General features: G+C 36.1%; 1 protein-coding gene across 1 annotated transcript in view; it reads left to right on the top strand.

Moving 5' to 3' along the window:
• The window catches only part of SPAG16 (sperm associated antigen 16), a 447,435-nt gene that overhangs the window by 78,884 nt on the left and 348,570 nt on the right, over positions 1-19,981 (top strand). The window contains exon 10 of the mRNA XM_075027914.1: positions 11,014-11,144. Within this exon, the coding sequence (XP_074884015.1) occupies positions 11,014-11,144 (131 nt within the window). The remainder of the gene's footprint in view (positions 1-11,013; positions 11,145-19,981) is intronic.

Raw genomic sequence — 19,981 nt, 5'->3', positions numbered from 1 at the left:
AAGAAATTAATTTTAATTGCATGTATTAAGTTAAGTTCCCACCATCAAGGAGTAGTAAATTAAAAGTTGGATGATCATTATATCACTTTATTTAGACTGTAACTGAACTTAGCACTCAGAATTATTAGTACATTCATGTACTAGAATAATTTCACCGTGACTCCTCACCTTCTTGACTCAACAGAGATTGTTGGTCATGCTATATCTTGTAACAGACTAGCTTAATGAAAAGAAGGTGTTAAAAATACATTTGATGAGGTAACTGGGGTGGTAGAAATGATGCAAGAAGCTGCATGTAGTATTTCCACACAGCATAGATATGCTTTCTAAGATAGAACAGGTCTTCAATGAATAATTTATTTTGAAGACTGTTCCTTCTCTAGAAAAAATATCTGTTCATCTTTATAAAGCTTAAGTATTTCTTTTCCATTCAGTGTGGGTGAAGAGCATCTTAAATCTACTAATCATTCCATGGTCAGTCTTGAGCAAGCTCAAGGAGCCTTTCTCTGGTTCTTGACTCTTGGTCCTGAGACTCTAAGCTCTCAGTCCTCTAAGCAACTATGCAACTCATTGGGCATTTGTCTATAATGTACAAATTATGTTGTAGTCCCCACATTTGAGTGGCGTGTTTATCCAGCATCATCAACAATCATACTGCTTTAAACTGAGAAATGTGTTTTACTTGGGTATTTGCTAAGAAGTTTTCAAGTTTTAGCAGAAGCTAAAATATTACAGTTTATTTCTGTAGGGTTGGGCAGTATGTTTTGCATAGAGTAAGATTTTTCCTTTTATGCCATTACTTTCTGAAATAGTGGCCATAAAAGTTAAACAAGCTGTAGTGCTAAAAATTGGAAGAAAGTTACGTATCAGTGATGGATATTTTTATAATTGTTAGCTTCCTCTTAATCTTCAAATCTCTCAGATTATTAATCATTGAAAAATATGGTTTTAATAACCACTATAAAAGAAACAAAACACTAGCGAAGTGCAGCAGCTTTCGATCTTCAAGTTTCTCCTTTTTACAGTAGAAAATAATTTCTGTAAATTTATCAATGGGTGCTAATAAGAGGTCTAGTCAAAAAGGTATCAAGTGTCTGGGGTATAGTCACACATTTATAGCAGTGGTGCTTTCTAGTTTCTTTACTGCATAGGCAGCGGCTGTAGGAAGAATTGATTTGGCAGATCCTTAAAACTGACATTGTCAGGAGCAGTTTCAAGTTTAAATTTACTGTTAGCACCAGTTCACAAACTGTCTGAAGAGCTGCATGAATACACTACCCCTGAATATGAAGACAGAACAGTTTTACCATTGTTTTTTTAATTAATGTGACTTTTACTACCTATTACATATTATCTTCATGTTTATTTTATTTAAAAAAAAAAGGAAAGAATTGTTGGGGTTATAAACTGAATGAGGAGGATTTATGTGGCCACAACCTTTGTAGGTGATTTTAATGTTTTTTTATTAGCAAGCCAAGCAAGATGTAGTATGCAATAGAAGTTTTACTATAGTCTCCTGCTATTTCTTTCAACTTCCTTTCCTTACATTTCAGATGTTTATACAATAATTGTGGTCATGATTAAAATAGTAAAATAAAGTGCAAGTGTGTTATAGTAGTTACTATAGACACTGGAAAATTTTGGAATCAAGTTGTTTCAGCATTAAGAATCGGACAGCATTGGCTACTGAATATTTTGCTGATGGTATTCTGTTCAGTGGGTGCACTAAATTTCTTCATTTCTTTCATACTCTGCTAGAAGAGGATACCTTATTCCTTGTATTACAGAAAACATGAAAAAGAAGATAAAGTAATGCTCAGCTACTGTATTTTATATTAATTTTCTGTAACTCTTTGCAGCAAATCACTTAATACTAATTCAATAGTTTCCTGTTTAGTATTTGGTTCCTTTTGAAGCCACCTATCTCCATTGCACCAAAACTAAGCTACTTGGAGAACAGAGTATCAGTATTTTCATCATGGGAAAGAGGGAAACAGGAACAGATTTGAATCTCTCTTAACTTACTCTGAACCTTAAAATAATTTTAAGTGGTGTCTTATCTTAATAGTGATCATTATTCACATCTTTCCTCAGGAATTGTCTGAGTCTTGTAAAAATGAAAAGTAGAGGAAAAGTAAAATGGGCTTTGAAAATCTCATACTGTAGTTTGCTTTTTTTTAAATGTTCTAGCTTATTTGATATACTTTATTTTTGATAGTCTGATGACTAAGATTCATTCATTGTGAGCAATTACAGCCAAGACTATTTTCATTCTTATTTATATATTTGTATTTTTAAAATGTCTTTTGTTTATTTCCACTACTTGAATGTATGGGTTCTTAGTAATCCTTAGGTTGTTTTGAAAGCTGTGATAGTTTGGACAAAAACTGAGAAACAGTGTAAAACTAAAGTCCTGTTGTGAAAATTATATATTTAATAAGGAGTTTCTGAGTAGGACTATTCATTTCCATGGGACTGCTTTGATATTTAAGAACTAAAATATGGAAACTTCAATATATTAAAATTTGTTTAATCTAAAAGAAAAGAAAAAATACAAAATATATCATCCATAATATAAACATGACAGATTTTTCAGGAAAATTAAACAATCAATTATTAAAACTCATTTTTTCCCCTATCTCTTCGACTTTGAGTAAAAAGATGATTTCAATGGTATATAAGTGCAGCTATCAGTGACAAGTGCAGTGCTTTTCCAAGTACAGAAAAGCAGAGATAATCCTGATTTTTGGGTGAGAATCAAGAACAAAATATTTCCTTGAAAATATTTACTGATACAAGTCAGGGTGTCTTGCTGAATCCTGGCCATAGAGAGTAGCTATGCCCTAAGAAGAATTCCATTTTCATTACTTTGTTCTCACTTCTGAACAAAATATCTAGTATTTGCTTTTTAAATTGAATGTGTGGATACACCAGCATGTGTAACTATGATTGTGCCCCTTGTGCATGTCTTGACTGCAGTCTTAGAATGACCTTGATAATTTTCAGACTGGAGATACTGATAATAGTCATCAATTTTTGAGGAAGAAAAAAAAAAGATTGCTCCTCCTCCCTCACTGAAGGACTTTGAATCACCAAATTAGTCTGATGATCTTTGCCTCAGTGAAGCTTGCAATTTCTTTTAGAAATAAAGTAATAAGGCTTGATCTTGCTTGCAATTGCATAGTGAAGCTAGTTCTTTTCGACTTCAATTTTTAACATCTGAGTAAGTAGAAACTTAGAACTATGTGTAATAACGATATAGACAAGGCCAAGATGTGATTTAGATAAACTGATCTGGATGTTTTGTTTTATATTAAACTATGCTACATCTTTCTCAGCTGTGGGATGATTTAGATCTGTTCCACTTATCTATTCATTGCTTTCTGCATGCTTTGACAAATGAGTCTCTTGCATCTTCCTCAAGGAAAAACGAAAGCTATAGACTTGCTCTGAAGAGCCCTGCTATCAGAAGCAAAAAGGCAGTCTACTGTAAAAATTCAGGACAGGAAAGAAAAAGATTTCTAAGAGCTTTTAAGGGTAAATTGTCATAATTGCATAACAATTTCCATCAAGACAAGATTTGTATCTTATTAGGGAGAATTAAGTAATGGTTTGAGACTCTGAAGATATGAGTTTGGTTTACAAGCTCTCCCAGAGAATTTCAGCTTGATCTGGGGTAAATCACTAAATCCTCATATGGTTCAGGTTCTTAAAAAAAAAAAAAAAAAAGCCATTCCTCTTGTGGTTTGTTTTTGTGTATAAACCCATGAGGTCTTAGGGCAGGGAATGCTTTTATGAGTTCATGCAGTCCTGATTTCTGTAGGGGTCTATAGGTAAATCATAAGAATCAGCAATAGATCCTTTTATTACTTGGGGGTGTAGACGGGTTTGCATTATTACCTTTTGCCAAGGATCTACCATTCGGATGTCTTTCCTGTGCCTATAGAACAAATGGAAATAATGATGCTTACTCCCTTCCGCTAATATTTTTGAGGGCCATAGAAATACTACGTGTAAATGGACTAAGGGCCATGGCTAACTTCTTATGAGTGGCTGACAGTCTGTTACACCTGTAACTTTAGATCATGATAGTGTAGTTTCTGAATGACAGTTTGGGCAGATACACTGCACTATTTGCTTTCACCATTGTCAGTGACTGAAGACATGCATTCAGAATGGTTATGGTTCACAGAGATTCTTTCTAGGACACTATTTTGAATGTAATCTTCCTTGCCTTTGATGATAAATAATAGGGTGTTTAGTTTCATGGGCAGGAAATTAATTACTTTCTCTTTTATACTGATGTAAGAAAGCTTAACAGCTTCTCAAGTTCGTCATAGTACAAATGTCTGGTACGTTGCAGATACAAGAGTGAACAAAACCATAATATTGCTTTGGCTCCTTAGCACTCAGTACGTGTGTTTCTTGAATTTTGGCATGCACATTACCATTGCTGATGCTAAAGTAGCATCAGGCTTTGTAAACAATGTTTGAAATAAATATGTTTCACAAAGCCTTGTTATGCAAGATCTCAACTTGTGTAATGGATTCTCTGTTCCTTACAATTTAGCAATTGAAAATAATAGAATAAGGATTAAATAATGACACTTCATTGCCAAAATCCTTTTGGGAGAGGTGAGCATCTTCATATTAGCATTCTTGAGCATTTTTATTGTAGGAAGTTTGTAGGATAAAGATACCACATTTGTTTCACAGTGACAAATATTTGTATCGGGGTGGGGAGTGGAATCTATATTGACCTATTTCATAGGTAGCTTGTTTGTATTCCTTCAGAGGAGCTCAGAATCTACATGCCTCACATAAATTGAAATTCCAATGAAACTTTGATAAATCAGTACAGTAGTAATATATTTTGGAAATGCTGTGAGAGAACACCTTAAGCTGGTATTGCTTCTAAACACCTTGGTAGCTCTCTTGGGCAGGAAATCAACTCAGCAACAGACTTGATATGTTTAAACTGTGGCTTCTACCTGGTGTGTACTGGGAAGCTACTGGAATCAGCATTTCACCTGGCCACGACAAATGATATCACTGTTCATGCCATTCAGACCCTGAAGTATGAACCATAGGTATGAATTATCTCAACAACTGAGGCTGAATCTCATGTTCTAGAAAAATAAAGGATTATCACAGCAAAGGAGGTAAAAATGACAATTTCAGAAATACTTCAGATATTCAGTAAGGAATGATAGAAATACTAGTATTTTTATATTATCCTCTTCTTTGGACTATATTTGTGAATTTTACAGCAACAATGTACAGCAGTATCTCCTGAAGTAGTATCTGGTTTTTTTCTACTGAAAAATGCAAGACTTCCAGTCGCTTCTTTTCAGAATGCTTCGGCTTTCCTAGAATTGTTTCACTCTGAAATAAGTCTGGTTACATTTAGTAATTTTTTTTGTTCCTGAAAGTGAATAAGACACAGTTTACAAAAGGCATGTTGATTGTAAGCTTTTTTTATGTTATAATTCTAGTTGTTCAAATTTGAAATTCTTGAAAGCTAAAACTTTATAAGACAAGGAGCACGTAAAGCTTCTAAGATTTGCATGGAGTCACATATTGGGGCTATGCTCACTTTTAGTTAACCTCTTTGCTCTTTTGTATGTATATAGTAAATACTGCAGACTCATTTTAATCACTCCTAAATTTGGAAAATGCATGGATTTTTCTTGAAACTAGCTCCAGAGATCTGCAGGTATATTATGGCTGTAACATAATCAGAACTTGACATGTATTTCTATAAAAATGTGTAACTTTAGCCACAAACATTCCTTCCAGGAATAACAATGCAAGATTGAAGTAATCTTTAATCTTTACTTATTTGTACTTTACATATTTATTTCTTAATTCTCAAAGTTTCTGATTTTGTTTAGATTTTTTTCCCACATAGTTAACCTTTCTCTCCAAAACTGTTCTTATCTGTGAGATAAGAAGAATTTTTAAATCTGTTAACAATTATCTTCCACAAGTTTCAAATAGAATTTTAAGAATTTAAGTGCTTGTTTGAGGTTGATTTTCTTTCTAGGCTCCTCTTTCCTTCTTAGTACACCCCTAAGTATGCATAAGTAAGTGGAAATATGGAAAACTGTATTTAGACAGACAGCTAATCTATGTGAAAAGGCTAGTTCAAGACATAGATGTTTAGTTAGCACCTTAGTACAAGATCTATATATCTTGCTAATACCTGAGTTAAGACAACAAGGGATGATTTTGGTCATCTGCTCCCCATGATTCCCAGATTCTCTCTTCCTCTCTGGTCAGAGAAGAAAGATAAGACCAATGTCCTATGCCAGTTACCATTCTAAGCCCCTACCATTCCATGGAAATTGAGTTTAGTGTTCTGGGAATGTGATTTCTGAGCATCATTAAGGCAGTTTGAAGCTAAAGTTTTGCATATCTATAAAAGCTTACAAAATAATTGTATAGCATAAAAATATTGAGAAGTTTTTCTGCAAACAAAACTCTATATGTAGCTTCTTAGCTTCAAAGAGGAAACATAAATATGGTTTAGATGGAACAAAACTTAGCAATGAGCATCTGCAACTTCTGTCAGATCCAGTCTTACTTTTTTTATAATCAAATTAAAAACCATAAAATTCAAAACTAGTGGGTTTGTTAGGCTGTGTATGTGATTGAAGCTGCAATCCACTGAAAATGTCTTCCAGGTCTTGGGTCTGTAATAGATGGGGTTGCACTGATCATTAAGTCACTAGCTGAATTATTTTCATAATAATTTAAAAAGTTTGACTCAGGTTGATAGCATTCTTATAGAACATGCAGTGTAGAAAGCTTCTGAAATGGGAGAAAAAATGGTATTCTTTTGATAGTCTGTAGTCCTGAAATTTGCTGTATGCTCATTCCTACAAATTAACAGGATGGCTACCATCAAGTTAAGTGCAAACAAATTCTAAAAAAAAGTTAGTGGTTATCCCTGCTGTGTGTGTACATTTTCAGATTAAAATACATTGATTTTATTCCATTCTTAATCTTAGTGGTTGATGGGCATTTTAAAGAGTATGGTAATTTCAGTCTTTCCTTTAAAGCTTCTCACAGCAGGATGTCCTGAAAATGTTGCAAACGTGAATGATCAGCTAAGTCTTCAGAAAACTGTATAGTCTTTGTAAGTGGTTTTGTAATGACTAGTGTAGTCCTTAAAATATATTGTGTGCAGTTACCCTCCTTACATTCTTTAATGACAATCTATTTTTAATAAAGCCATTTAGCTTGGTTAATTAGAGTTAGTAATAAATCTCTTAGTCTGCTGACTATTCTTAGAAAATAACTTAGACCACACTGATCGAAAATGAGGCTAGAGTTTAACTATATGTGTGTATGTATTTTGGCTTTTTATCAGCATTATACTTGCAAGAAGAGTCTTTTGAAGAATACAGAAGATCTGCCTCTCAATGCAAGTCATAGAGCTCACCTTCCTAGAAAATAGTGGTAGTAGGAAAGTATAGTAGTAGGAAAAGAATAGATACTATATAGAATAGAATACTATAGAAAGAATAGTAGTAGGAAAATTGGAAAATAGCCCATGCCAGTAATCTCACAGAGGGAGGCTGATATAAACCTTCATTCCCAGTTCTAGTCCAGTGTTTTATGTCAGTAGTATGCCATTTATCTTATCCAGTTTTTTCCTTGAGGCTTCTTGCAACTATTGAAGCTTCCTTCTCTACAATTCAGCCCCATGTTGTGATACAGCTGCTCTTCACTGCCTGGTGTACCTGGAAGATTTCTGTCCTTGTCCTCGGCTTCTGAAGTCTCAGGTCAAAGTAGATCATTGTTAATACCACCTAAACTGGTACCTTCTACCACATTGTACTAGGCAAATGTAGTTCACTCTTGGAACTTACAAGAGAGCTTTTTTAGCTTTTCTAACTATGTCACTGGAGCAGACTGTAAAGCCAGCAGAGGCTCACAGATATTCTCAACTTAATACTACTTGATCATACTTGTATAATCCCCTTTTTGGGACATGTCAACTGTGCATAGGTGAGATCAAGTGGACTGTATAGTTGTGACCTCAGACTATGATCTGCTTCTGATCGGACTGTACAGTGACGTGCCATAGATCAGAAACTCTGTGTCTAATACTAAATATACATGCATTTAATTCTGTCAGTTTAGCTCTATCACCCAGTTCCATAGTAACATGTTTTTCTTTTGGTCTGGAGAATTCATTCATTATTTTAAAGCACATGGTTAACCATTAATAATAACTTGATGCTCAAATGTACTCAATACCCTCACATGCAGATACTGACAAAAAAAATATTCTGTAGCAAGAAGAAATATCAACTCTCTTCAGTGGAGATGATGTTTTTGAAGTCATGAGTTTTGAATACCATTGTACACCATTTATTGGCCTAAAAAGCTGGGCAGTTATTTCAAGCTGATTGTAAATAAGTGCAGTTGATGATGTCCAAACAGCTATCTGAAATTCTTTTTCTATGACTTGTATGGCAGTACGAAGGGCTATTCTCTCTAATTCACAGCCAGTTTTTTTTTATTCTATGCAGAATAATTTCCTAGTTCCCTCTTTGGGAAAGCTGATGTGTTTGTTTCCTTCTATCCAGAATCCTTCTTATGCTGCAAACCCTTCTGCCCCTCTACCTGGTAAAGCCAGATCTGGCTCCAGCAAATCTGTATTCTTTTTGGTGAAGAGTCTGAAAACTCAAGTCTGCTCATGTCTGACTTGAGGTCAGTTTGAGAAGGTTTATTGTGGAAACCTCAGCCCCCTCTATCTGATAGCATGCATGCCAAATATCAAGTCTACAGTAAGGTTCTTGATTAATAGCAAGAATGTCTCTGCTGTGTCCAGGGGACCAGATTTTCTGCTCCTAACCTGGCACAGTCCAGCAATAATTCTGTGGTTCCTATCCCTCTAGGTTAACTGCTGGAGCTGAAGAAAACTGGGCTAACAGCTCAGGGTGTCTTAGTATTCTGTTGGTGTTAAGTATTTTTGTGTTCTCCTGTCTGCTCAGTATATGCATCTGAAGGATTTGGACCTTTTTGGGAATGCAGTCCTGCCGTGGATCTTAAGCATGTTACCCATGAATCTTTGCTGAGCAATCCATTTCAATCAACGTATGATTTTGCCTTTCATTATCTGATGATGAGGATGTTTTTCTTGATGATTGTCACTTCTACCAAATGAGAGAATTCTGTATAGCATACTCTTAAGATGTCCATGTAGATTGAGTTATCTTCAGAGTTTATTCTAAATTGATGTGTAATGTATAAATAGTTTCATCTGAATTGCAAAATTAGCTTTCCTGTTTGTTCTTGAAGCCACAGACTTCCAGGACTGAGACCTCCTGGATGTTAGGTCTATCTTTCTCCTTTTATGATGAGCGAACAAGAGCCTTGAAGAAAGGACTTTGCTTCAGGTCTGTAACTGAATTTTACAGAGGCAGATGCTGTCTCCCTGGGTTGCTGCTTTGGAGACACTGTTAAAAAGCTGCAAATCTGGAAGCGCCTGCTGGTGTAGTCAATGCTGTTAAACAGCATCAGCAGCTGACTTGGAAAATATGTCCTCTGAACTGCAGCCTGGAGTTCCAGTTCCCTCTTCAACAAGTGTTACTGTGTTGGTGAATTTATTGGGGATTGTGTGGCATGTGTGAAACTGGTCCTTCAGTCTTTATTCAAGTAGGGACAAAGATCTTCTTATCCAAGTAATGGTGATCCTTGGGAAATACTATCTGGAGTTACAGTCTAGATCTATATATATGTATTTGAAGTCAAAGGAGAAAACAGGTTATTTACTTATAGCTGCTCTCCATTGTATTGTTTATATGTGCATACACAGCCCTCCTCTCTTTGTGTTTGTATGATTTTTTTTCATTTATAATCACAGTGGATACTGTTTCATTTAGGTGATAAGTCAGTGATTACACTACAGACCACACTCTGCTGAGCAGTTCAGCTCAGTAGGACTGAACTTTATTCTTTTCATCTCCAGTATGGGAGGTACACATAAGAAAAATAAAGAGAAGGAAATAAAATATAAATGGAGTGATTTGGACAATGAGAGTAGTTCTTCCATTCCAAATTGAGGAGCTTTCCAGGTGCCAGTTGATGAAATTGAAAGGATTCAAGAAGTTAACTTCTTTTAATCGCGAGACAGTCTGTTCCAGGGTAGATCACTGCATCTTAAATTGGTAGTTTTAAACTTACTGTTAAACAATTTTAAAACATTTTTTTCTGTTTAAGGAAAAATAATACATTTACCTAAATTTTGACTGCCCTTCACAAAATACTTACTAAAACCAGAGATTCTCCTGAATTTTATATAGGGGATTTTATACTAACAATTTAACAGCCTTTGGTTTTAAACATCCTATCTTCTTCCAGTAGCAGGTACATAAATGACATTAACACTAAAAGTATCAGGCCAAGTTTTTGTCACTTAACACCCACATCATTACACAAACTTTGTTATGAGTATAAATCACAGCAGCAATTTATTTGCCATATTTTGCTCGATCTCACCATATTCACAGTGTTGAGTTGCTTCTTTCCCATTGCTGTTATGTTGAACTATGTGGGTGGGGTTTTTTTTTTCTGTTTTGGGGGAAGAAGGGGGTTTGTTGGCATAAACGGTGAATTTATGTTTGGTTGCAGGTAATGATTAGTATTGATGGTTGGTCTCTTTCTAGAGCAATGCTATATTAATATAACTGTCCAGAAGTTAACTCTTAGTAATATAATTTTAGAAGAACAAACTAATAATTCTCATAGTTTTCAGTTGTTCACTAGGGACCCCAGTCTACCAGTTATGCCTGCACTCAGCTTTAACAATACATATCAAAATTAATAAAATCAGGACAACAGTGATTTAAAAAAATTGGTAAAAATTGAGCAGAGGAGAAAAATAGAGTGGAAAAAAATAAGACAAAATTGTGTTTTAAAAATAGTAACATAAGTAGTAGTACACTGTAGGAATTTACACAGCATTTCTGAGAATTAAGAATTTTATTTTTTCTCCAGGATTCAGAGTTCCCTGTTGATACTCAAGTGAACCCATACCTTGTGCATGCTACAGAATATATTCAACCCCTGAAATCTGGAGAGTATAAAATGAGCAACATTTTCCAAGTGCACAACTTAGCAGTGAACTGGTAGGAACAATTAACAGTACATTAATTTTATTGTTATATACATGTTGAGTTTTATTTTTCACCAGGTCATTGAGAAGCATTTGTTTTAAGTAAATTTCTGAAAAACTACTGGCAGCAGTCTGGGGACATTCTGTCTGAAGAATGTGAAAGTAGAAAAAATAATCATGAAATTTAGTGGGAGCATAAATACAGTAAAACACCTGGGCAGAACTGTTTACAGATTGAGATTCATCTTTAATGTAAGAAGGGTGGGATTTGGTTAGTAGATATAGAAATGGGAACCAGATATGACTATAAACTCAGGTTCCAGGAAACCTAATTATAATGCTGAATATTTTTGTAATGTGTATTTGTTTGCAGTTTATTCCCTTGGGTCAAAAATCAGAAGAGTTTAAATTTAGATTAGCTTGAGTGTGCAAATAGCCTGTAAGCAATGACATTTCAGGGCTTGCTAGCTGCAGCTGAGGAAGAATAAACATAAAAATATGAAAAAAAAAATGTTAGAGCTAGTAGCAAAGCTCAGACAATTCTGACACATTGTCTAGGTATGAATTTTTTTAAAATAAATTTTAAGAATAATTAATACTTTTGTCATTCAGATAAACTTTATGTAGCTTGATGCTGTTCTTAACTGCACTCAGACTGCTAGTAGATTACTTCTGAAGGTATCTCCCTAAAGAAAAACTGTATTCCTACACTTAATTTTAGAAGCTTCATTTCTTGTTGCATCCAAGAAACATAATCCAATGTAGTTATGTTTTAAACGGCCAAAAACTTGGGCAATGTAATTCTCTTGTGGATTAAGAGATTGACTGACTTGTTGAAAAAAATCAGTATTGTGAAGAAATAGAGTAGTACACCATATAAATAGTACACAAAATCATAGCCAGGGAAAGCAGTGACACAAATCAGAACATACTGATGTGGGTCTAAGGTAAATGTTGTCTGTGAAAATGGAAACAATGTTTACAGATTTAATAATTATAATGCAAGGGTCACAGATACTTTCTTTAGGTGGCTGCCCATATTTTGTAATAAATATCCACCGTACTGCTTTGAGTTTTGGCCTAGCTGGGCAGGCTTCTGCTTAGTCTCTCAGATGCTCAGGTTCTGGTTTTCTGTCTGGCTAATTCCTAACCTATAATCATAAGGCAATATTTTGAATAATTTTCTCCTGTATTGTATAGTCATATTGGTCTGCTCAGGAAAGAAAGCTTGCAGCTGGTGTCTCTGTGCTGCTACTCTGAGGAGGCTGTAGTAAATCCACCTAAAATATTAGTGAGTTATTGGGCTTATCTGAAGAACGCTAGGTGCAAGAATGGTGTTTGGTTTGTTTGTTTTTTTAAAAAAAAAAAAAAAAGAAAAGAAAAATCAGTCTGGAGGAGGAGGAAGACACTTCCACAGTTGGCAGGATTTTCAGTGAATGGGGTGGAACAATGATCAAAATGTAACCTTTACGGGGTACATCATCACAAAGTTTATATTGCGCTACAGGTGGGCAAGTCTAAAGTAATCATTTTCATGTTACTGTTTGTCTTGTTAAAAGTTTGCCTTTACCTGTAGTAGGAGGCCGGGTTTGAGTTGCAGATTACTTTTGAATGGTGTTACAAACTACTTGTGAACGTTAAAATCTGTAATATTTAATTGAAAATAGTAAAAGCTCATAGGCTAGTCAAGAAAGCACATCTCTACTTAAATTTTTCCATTATCTTATAGTTGAACAATAACAGATAAATATCAAACATGTTCATGTATGACTATTCCTTGTTTTCCTTATCTTTCTTGAATTATGTTTTTATATCTGACTGAAAGTGTTATTCTAGATCCTTATATCCAGTGCTTCTAGTTATTGCTAGAAGAGATAGTCTTATGTGCTGGGGAATTCTAAGTATTTTCTACAGCTAATAACTAGATATCACACCTTAAGGATACAATGCCACTTGAGAAAGCAATTTACTGGAATAAAATTAAATTGGATGTTTTTAAACTTATTTGGAAACACTTTAGAACTAGCTTGGAGAAACAGCAACTAAATAAAAAAACCAGTGAGGATGTGTATATAATTTCATATACTGGCAATATGAAGTTGACTTTCATGTAAAGATAATGCTTTAAAGAAAATGGGAGCTTGGGATAGTGCTCTGAAATTAAATGAAGTGCTTATTTAAAAAATGTAAAAATATAAAACCACGTAAAGAACAAAAGAAGAATTTTAAAGTGTTCTTGAAAAAATGTACACAACGTAATTGAACTTTTAATTTGCTTAATAATCTCTTTGTGTACATGGTGGATCATAGTTTCTACATGTTGAACCGTGTCTGAAAAAAACATTTAAAATTTACAGTCATTTCCATTAACAAAGAGTTTTTCCTATCTGAATACCTCTACTTAAAATCAGTCTTTTTAAGTGATTGAGAAGAAAGACTGTCTTTGGTTCTCTTGTTAATGCTAACGGCTATATTGTCACCTGGTTTGCTAAAGCTAGGCCTTTTTTTTGACAGCATGACCTACAGTATTTTTTTAACACCCTGCCCAATTTCAAACAAATTTGACAGAGTAATAACAGACTCAGAAGTACTGAGGTTCCCATGTGTTTCAAGAAAACAGATCTCTGTGTTGAAGAAAGGGTCACTTTTAGTACCCTGTTGGCTGCAGGTGGCTAAGAATTCAAAGAGAGGAGAGAAGTTACTAATACTCTGTTTTTTGGGAAGAGCTTCGAATGGAGCACATTCCTTATTAGATGCTATGGAGTCCAATCTCAAGGCACACAGCTAATGCACACAGAGCTTGGGTTATCATTTTTAGTTTGACACATCAGCTATTCAGTTCTGAATCTGGCGTTCCTTGGAAGTCCAAGAGGTTATTAAATGCATAAATTGAGATTTTTTTCAGAGAAGAATGACTTAGATTAAATTCTTTGTATAGGGAATTAAATAAAAATGGCCCATTTAAAGAAATTCTAAACTTTCACTAAATGTATTTATAGTAATTATGATTGTCTATTTGGTTTACAGACAGAAGGTGGAAATCAGTATCCACTAGATGAGAATTGTTTCTTGTAGTCCATAGGATAGGTGGAAAACTTTCTATTGACTTAGGAGACCAAATTTGCCTTTTTATGATTTAGGTTTTTCTCATCAGAACCAGTGTATCAAAAAGACAGAACAGAATCTGCTTCGTGTGTGTATATTACTAGGTTCCTTTACATTTCTCTAGAAATTGGAGTACCTGCAAATCCAAATTCACAGTTTTTACATGCTGTAAAGCTGATGTAGATTAGTTCTTTAGACCTTCATTAGTATTCATTGAAACTTGTATTTGTGGGGGGGGGGGGGGGAATCCCTTGGGAAACCATGTTTGTTTTCTGCTAAGCTGAATGTTTCCCACTTTTCAAATCATCACATAGGCATTCCTCTTCTGCATTAAGCTCACATTTCTCCAGTGTCCTTGTAAATATCCTGGTAAATCTTTATCTGCCTACAAGAATCACTGTAGGATCCATAATGCCTAAATGATCTTCCCAATCTTACTTGCTTACTGTTCACTTTCTCCTCACCTGTTGTCTGCATCTTTCATGTAACCCCCAGGGGTTTGCATGACTTCCCATGGAAGGTAATTCTACTCTCACCATATGCAATAGTACATCTGTCATGGTTTATATTGTCTTCACTTGGGAAAAGGAAGTTGTGAACATCGTTCAGTGCATTTTTAATGGTTAGTACAGTGTTGGAAAATAGAAAAATGACATGTATTGCTTTGGAGAGATGCTTATCTGAGATGCATCTGGAATGTTAGCAGTAATTTACAATACGATATTTAGCATATAATTTAATGTATTTTGTAGGTAGAAAATGGTTCTGTTTCTCTTGTTTAAATCTCACATCAGAAAATCAGTGTGATGAAAATACTGGCTATTTGCACATTAATTATGAGCTTTTTTTTAATAGCCCTTAACTCAAGCAGAATGAGAAGTGAAGGCTCTATCACCTTTTCTTGCCCTTTTTTGTTAATTTTTAAGATTATGTCATCTTGTCCTCCTCCTTCCCTCCCATGCCTCATGCACAGAGGTTACAATTCTCCATTCAAAGCTTATTTGATGTTTATCATGTATAGTAATTGCTGTAAAAATGCTACTTTTGATTGTGGGTAGAATTTGTAAAGTATATGGGCTAATATTTTAAATGGATGCTTTACCTAGTAAGCATACCTGCATAAATAGAAAATGTATCATATATAATTCTTGTTTACATGTAACCTGATGTTCCCAAATCCTTTATCCTTGTTTGATATTTTGTAAAAGAAAAAAGATAGAGAATCGCAAATGCTCTGCCTAGGCGCAGTAAAAATATGAAGCTGGAGATAATAAAGAAAAGCACATACAAAATACTTTGTGATTATCTAGGCTTTCCTGATGGGCTTAGTAAAAGATAACTTTTCTATAGGGACTAATTCATCATTATATCTTATAATACTGGTTTCCCCCATTTTTTATCAGTGGATTCCAGAGAAGATTTTAAAAAACTCATCTCCTTGGGAACCATGCAAATTAACTTGCAGCATAAAATTGTGTAAGTGATTATAAGAGACTTATTCACAAATTGAAATTAAAGTTACAGTCTTGTGGTGCCTTGTGCAAAGTTGCGGAGGTAAAACTGCACAGAAATTATTGCAAACCCCTGTACTCTTTCCCCTCTACTACTACTTCTCCTTCTAAACATAGGGATACATATGTACACACAGATGCACATACACATGCAAACAGACTACTAATCTTTGCAGGAAAGAGAATTCTTTGTGTGTGTTGACATGAGGAACTTCTTTATCCTGATGGTTTGCTGAGACTGCTGCCTGTCATACTGACAAATGTTGTCACCCTTTTTCCTGTGTTCTGCCCACTTGTTTCCATCTCTCTGTTGTCTTAGAGGTGGTGAAGTAATGTCATTTTTTTCCATGTCTGAACGATGCCAAGCAAAATAGCGTCCATCTACCAAGAGGTGATCAGTCATATGAATCATATTGTGTCCTTGTATAACACAAACTAGAAAACAGAGGATTCAAAGTCCAAAATTCATGTGGTGAAATTTCCTGTCGAAGGAGAAAAATTCAGGGAGGTAGGAAAATCCTTATTAATTATTTAAGCCTTCTTCTTGCCTCCTTGGGGCATTAGAAAAGATATTTTTTTATTAAACTACATTTTTCCATTAACAGTAAAACTTTTAAATTGTGCCATCATGTGCTGATTTCTTGCATGAGTAGCTGCAGTGAATTAGAGATTTGCATTAGCAACATTAGCTGCTGCTTAGTTTTCCTACGGAAATTATACCTGTTTTTAAAGGAATATGACATAGAAGGTAGCTACTGCACATCCTAACCTCTCATGCTGTAGCCATTTTGATCAATTTAGCTCCAGCTTAGCAGATTTCGAAGCTTTTTGGAGCATGTCTTGCATGCATTACTGGGGCAGTATGACACTCCCTGCCTTCCAACTTCTGTCATTCAGAAGCCACCTATTTTTGTTCTGTTCACTTTGTTTTCTATCTTATTCATTCTCATTTCCATTCCATGCTTCAAACTCAAGTCCATGACTGCTAAAAGGAAATTTGGGTGTTTTTAAATTGTGGATTTCAAAGCTGTATCTCTGACAGCTAATGTTTAGCTCCAGAATGGAATTTGATTTTCATATCAAACTGCTCTGCAATCCTGAGGTGTCTGTATTTCCCTGGGACTAACCATCCCAGCATGGGATCTTTCATGTTAGGCCTTTGAAAACATTTATATAATTTGGCTGAGACAAAGACCACCTTTCTAAAAATATCTTTAGGAGAGGAGGCCCTTTTTTTCAGATGTTAGACATTCCATTAAAGCCAATTTAAGTCCTTGTAATTCTGTAAGCAAATAATTTAAAATATTGAACCTTTCAAAGACTTACTATGTAAGGAACTTACTTTTTTATTGGAACTGCAAATATCCCTTTTCTGTTATTGTTCTTCAAAAGCCAAAGCTTTATTTCTTCAAATTACTTATATAACACTGAGGTCAAAGATGAAGAAAGTGAGTCTCACCTGCATATAAAAATACTCAGTTCCCTACTATGTAGGTATGACTGTTATTTACAGACTGCGAGGTGGATTGAAAACTGGCTGAATGGCCAGGTACAGAGGGTGGTGATCAGTGACACCAAATCCAGTTGGAGGCCAGTAACTAGCAGTTATCCCAGAGATCAGTACTGGGTCCAGTCCTGCTTAAGCTCTTAATTAATGATCTGGACAATGAGGCAGAGTGTATCCTCAGCAAGTTTGCAGATGATACCAGACTGGGAGGAGTAGGTGACACACTGGCGGGTGATGCTGCCATCCAGAGGGATCTCAATAGGCTGGAGAAATGGGCCTACAGGAACTTCCTGAAGTTCAACAAGGAGAATTGTGAAGTCCTGCACCAGGGGAGGAACAACCCCATGCACTAGTATATGGTGGACACTGCCCAGGTGGAAAGCAACTTGTCAGAAAAGGACCTGGGGGCCCTTGTGTGAAGAAGGTGACTGGTACCTGGGGCTGCATTAGGAGTGTTTGCAGCAGGTCAAGGGGGGGCGATCCTTCCCCTCTACTTAGCACTGGTGAGGCCACCCCTGGAGTGCTGAGTCCAGTTCTGGGCTCCTCAGTGCAAGAGAGACATGGACATACTGGAGAGAGTCCAACAAAGGGCTATGAAGATGAAGAAAGTACTGGAGCATCTCTCCTATGAGGAAAGGCTGAGAGCTGGGTCTTGTTCAGCCTGGAGAAAAGAAGGCATGGGGGCAGATCTCATGAATTAATGTGTGCAAGTGTCTGAAGGAAGGGCGCAAAAAGGCGGAGCCGGGCTTTTTTCAGTGCTGCCCAGTGACAGGACCAGAGGCAATGATCACAGACTGAAGTGGGAGGGTCCCTCTGAACATCAGGAAATGCTTTTTCACTGTGAGGGTGACTGAGCACTGGCACAAGTTGCTCAGAGAGGTCGTGGAGTCTCCACCCTTGGAGTTACTGGAAAGCTATGTGGACAGGGTCCTGAGCAACTGGCTCTATGTAGCCCTGCTTGAGCAGGGGCATTGGACCAGATGACCTCCAGAGGTCCTTTCCAACCTCAAGCATTCTGTGATTTAATTATATATGGAAATGCACATAAACACATATGTGAACATGTATATCTATCTAATAATACTTTTAGATGTATGTGCTATTAATTTTAATGTCTGCTGAATAAGCATAGACAGTGTAGTTGCAGAATTGGATTTTTGCGTGTGCTGAAATATTCAAATACTCAGTTCTGCCTCTTTTGAAGTATTCAAATTCTGCCTTTTTTCAAAAGTAGAAGAAATATGAGTGGAAGCTTGGGTTGATCCTTATCTCCTTGTATATATGCAAAGAAATTCCTATTTCTCCTATTTTATTTCCCCTCTTCCCATTTTAACAACCTTCGAATATGTCTGAAGGAGCTAATGCAAGAGACAGTTAAATGTAGAATTAACAAGAGTCACCCAGTGCAGCTTCCTGATGCAGGGGAGGAACAAGAGCAACTCTGCTTGGGTCACTCTGGACAGATCAGTCTGCACACTTGCAGCAAGGGTTTTTTTTGTGGTGTTTTAAACTACTAGCTTTATGTGATACATCTTGTCAAGTATTTTAGCATTAAATTAATGTTAATAAATTTGTTAGCTCTATCCTTACAATATAGGAAATTCAAGTAATTTCCTTTCATAAATGCTTGCATTTATGCCTTTTTTTCCCCATGACTGAAAAGGCATTTTGCTGGCCTAGATGAGAAGTATGAAGGTGTGTTTACAATGCAAATAAATGAAGTTCTTATCCTCCTGCCAAAGAACAAGTGACAACACTAAAGCCGCAAAGTGTGGTGGGTACATGTAACAACACCTACAGTAGGATGGGAAGAATATGCTTTGTCTGGCTTATTGCCCCAGCTGCCTCTCTGTCCTTGTGAAAGCATGTGTGGCTGATGTCAGGCACACAGACTGGCACCAAGGTCCTTTCTCCAGAGGTCTGGTGCCATCTCAGGCACAGCTGGATGAGATATGTGCAAAGCAGCCTGGGCTTGAGAAGCTCTCAGAAATGTGGATGCCTGCAGCCTAAGCTGCAGCAAGCACCAGCATGGAAAACTCAAAAGCTGAGTCAGGGACTAAATAGTGCCAGGCTGCAGTGAGCAGCACAGATTTAATTTAGATCTAATGTGCAGTGAAGACAGAGTAGGCATATATATCTGTGTTATGTGCTCATACAGCTCTCTCCTGCTAGCTGAGACCTCATGCATGCACTTATCTCCCCAACAGTCCTGCAAGGTGGTATTGTCCTCATGTGAAATAACTTCTGCAAGATTACCTAAGTGGGAGATCCAGAAATTAAATTCATGTCTTCTGAGTCACAGTTCAGTGCTTTAACCTTTGATTTCAGAGTATCACTGTTTCCAATAGAAATTAAGTTCTTAATTTCTTTCTGCATTAAGGCCCATATTGTAATGGAGAGATTATTTCACGGACTTCAGTCTGTTCATTATCGTACAGTCTCTGTAACAGCTTTAATGCAGTTTATTTGGAAGAAGTACTCATAGGAAAATGTCAAATGTGGTTTAGCTCCATGTAATGCAGTTTAATAAGGAGAAAAAGTAAGCTCTGTGAATAATCAGTGAGAACTGTGTGGCTCTCACTTTGATAAGCTCTGTGAGGGCTTGCTGCAGCAATGGTATGAATGCACAGCTCCTGGCTACGACCCTTTCAACCTCATTTGTAGCTTTTTCTACCTAACGCAGTAATAATAAGAGAAGTAAATGGTTCCCTTAGCTCCACATTTGCC

Source organism: Buteo buteo, chromosome 5 (genome assembly GCF_964188355.1).
Source record: "Buteo buteo chromosome 5, bButBut1.hap1.1, whole genome shotgun sequence".
NCBI classification, from domain to species: Eukaryota; Metazoa; Chordata; class Aves; order Accipitriformes; family Accipitridae; genus Buteo; species Buteo buteo.
This window is presented reverse-complemented; position numbering and strand designations above follow the sequence as displayed.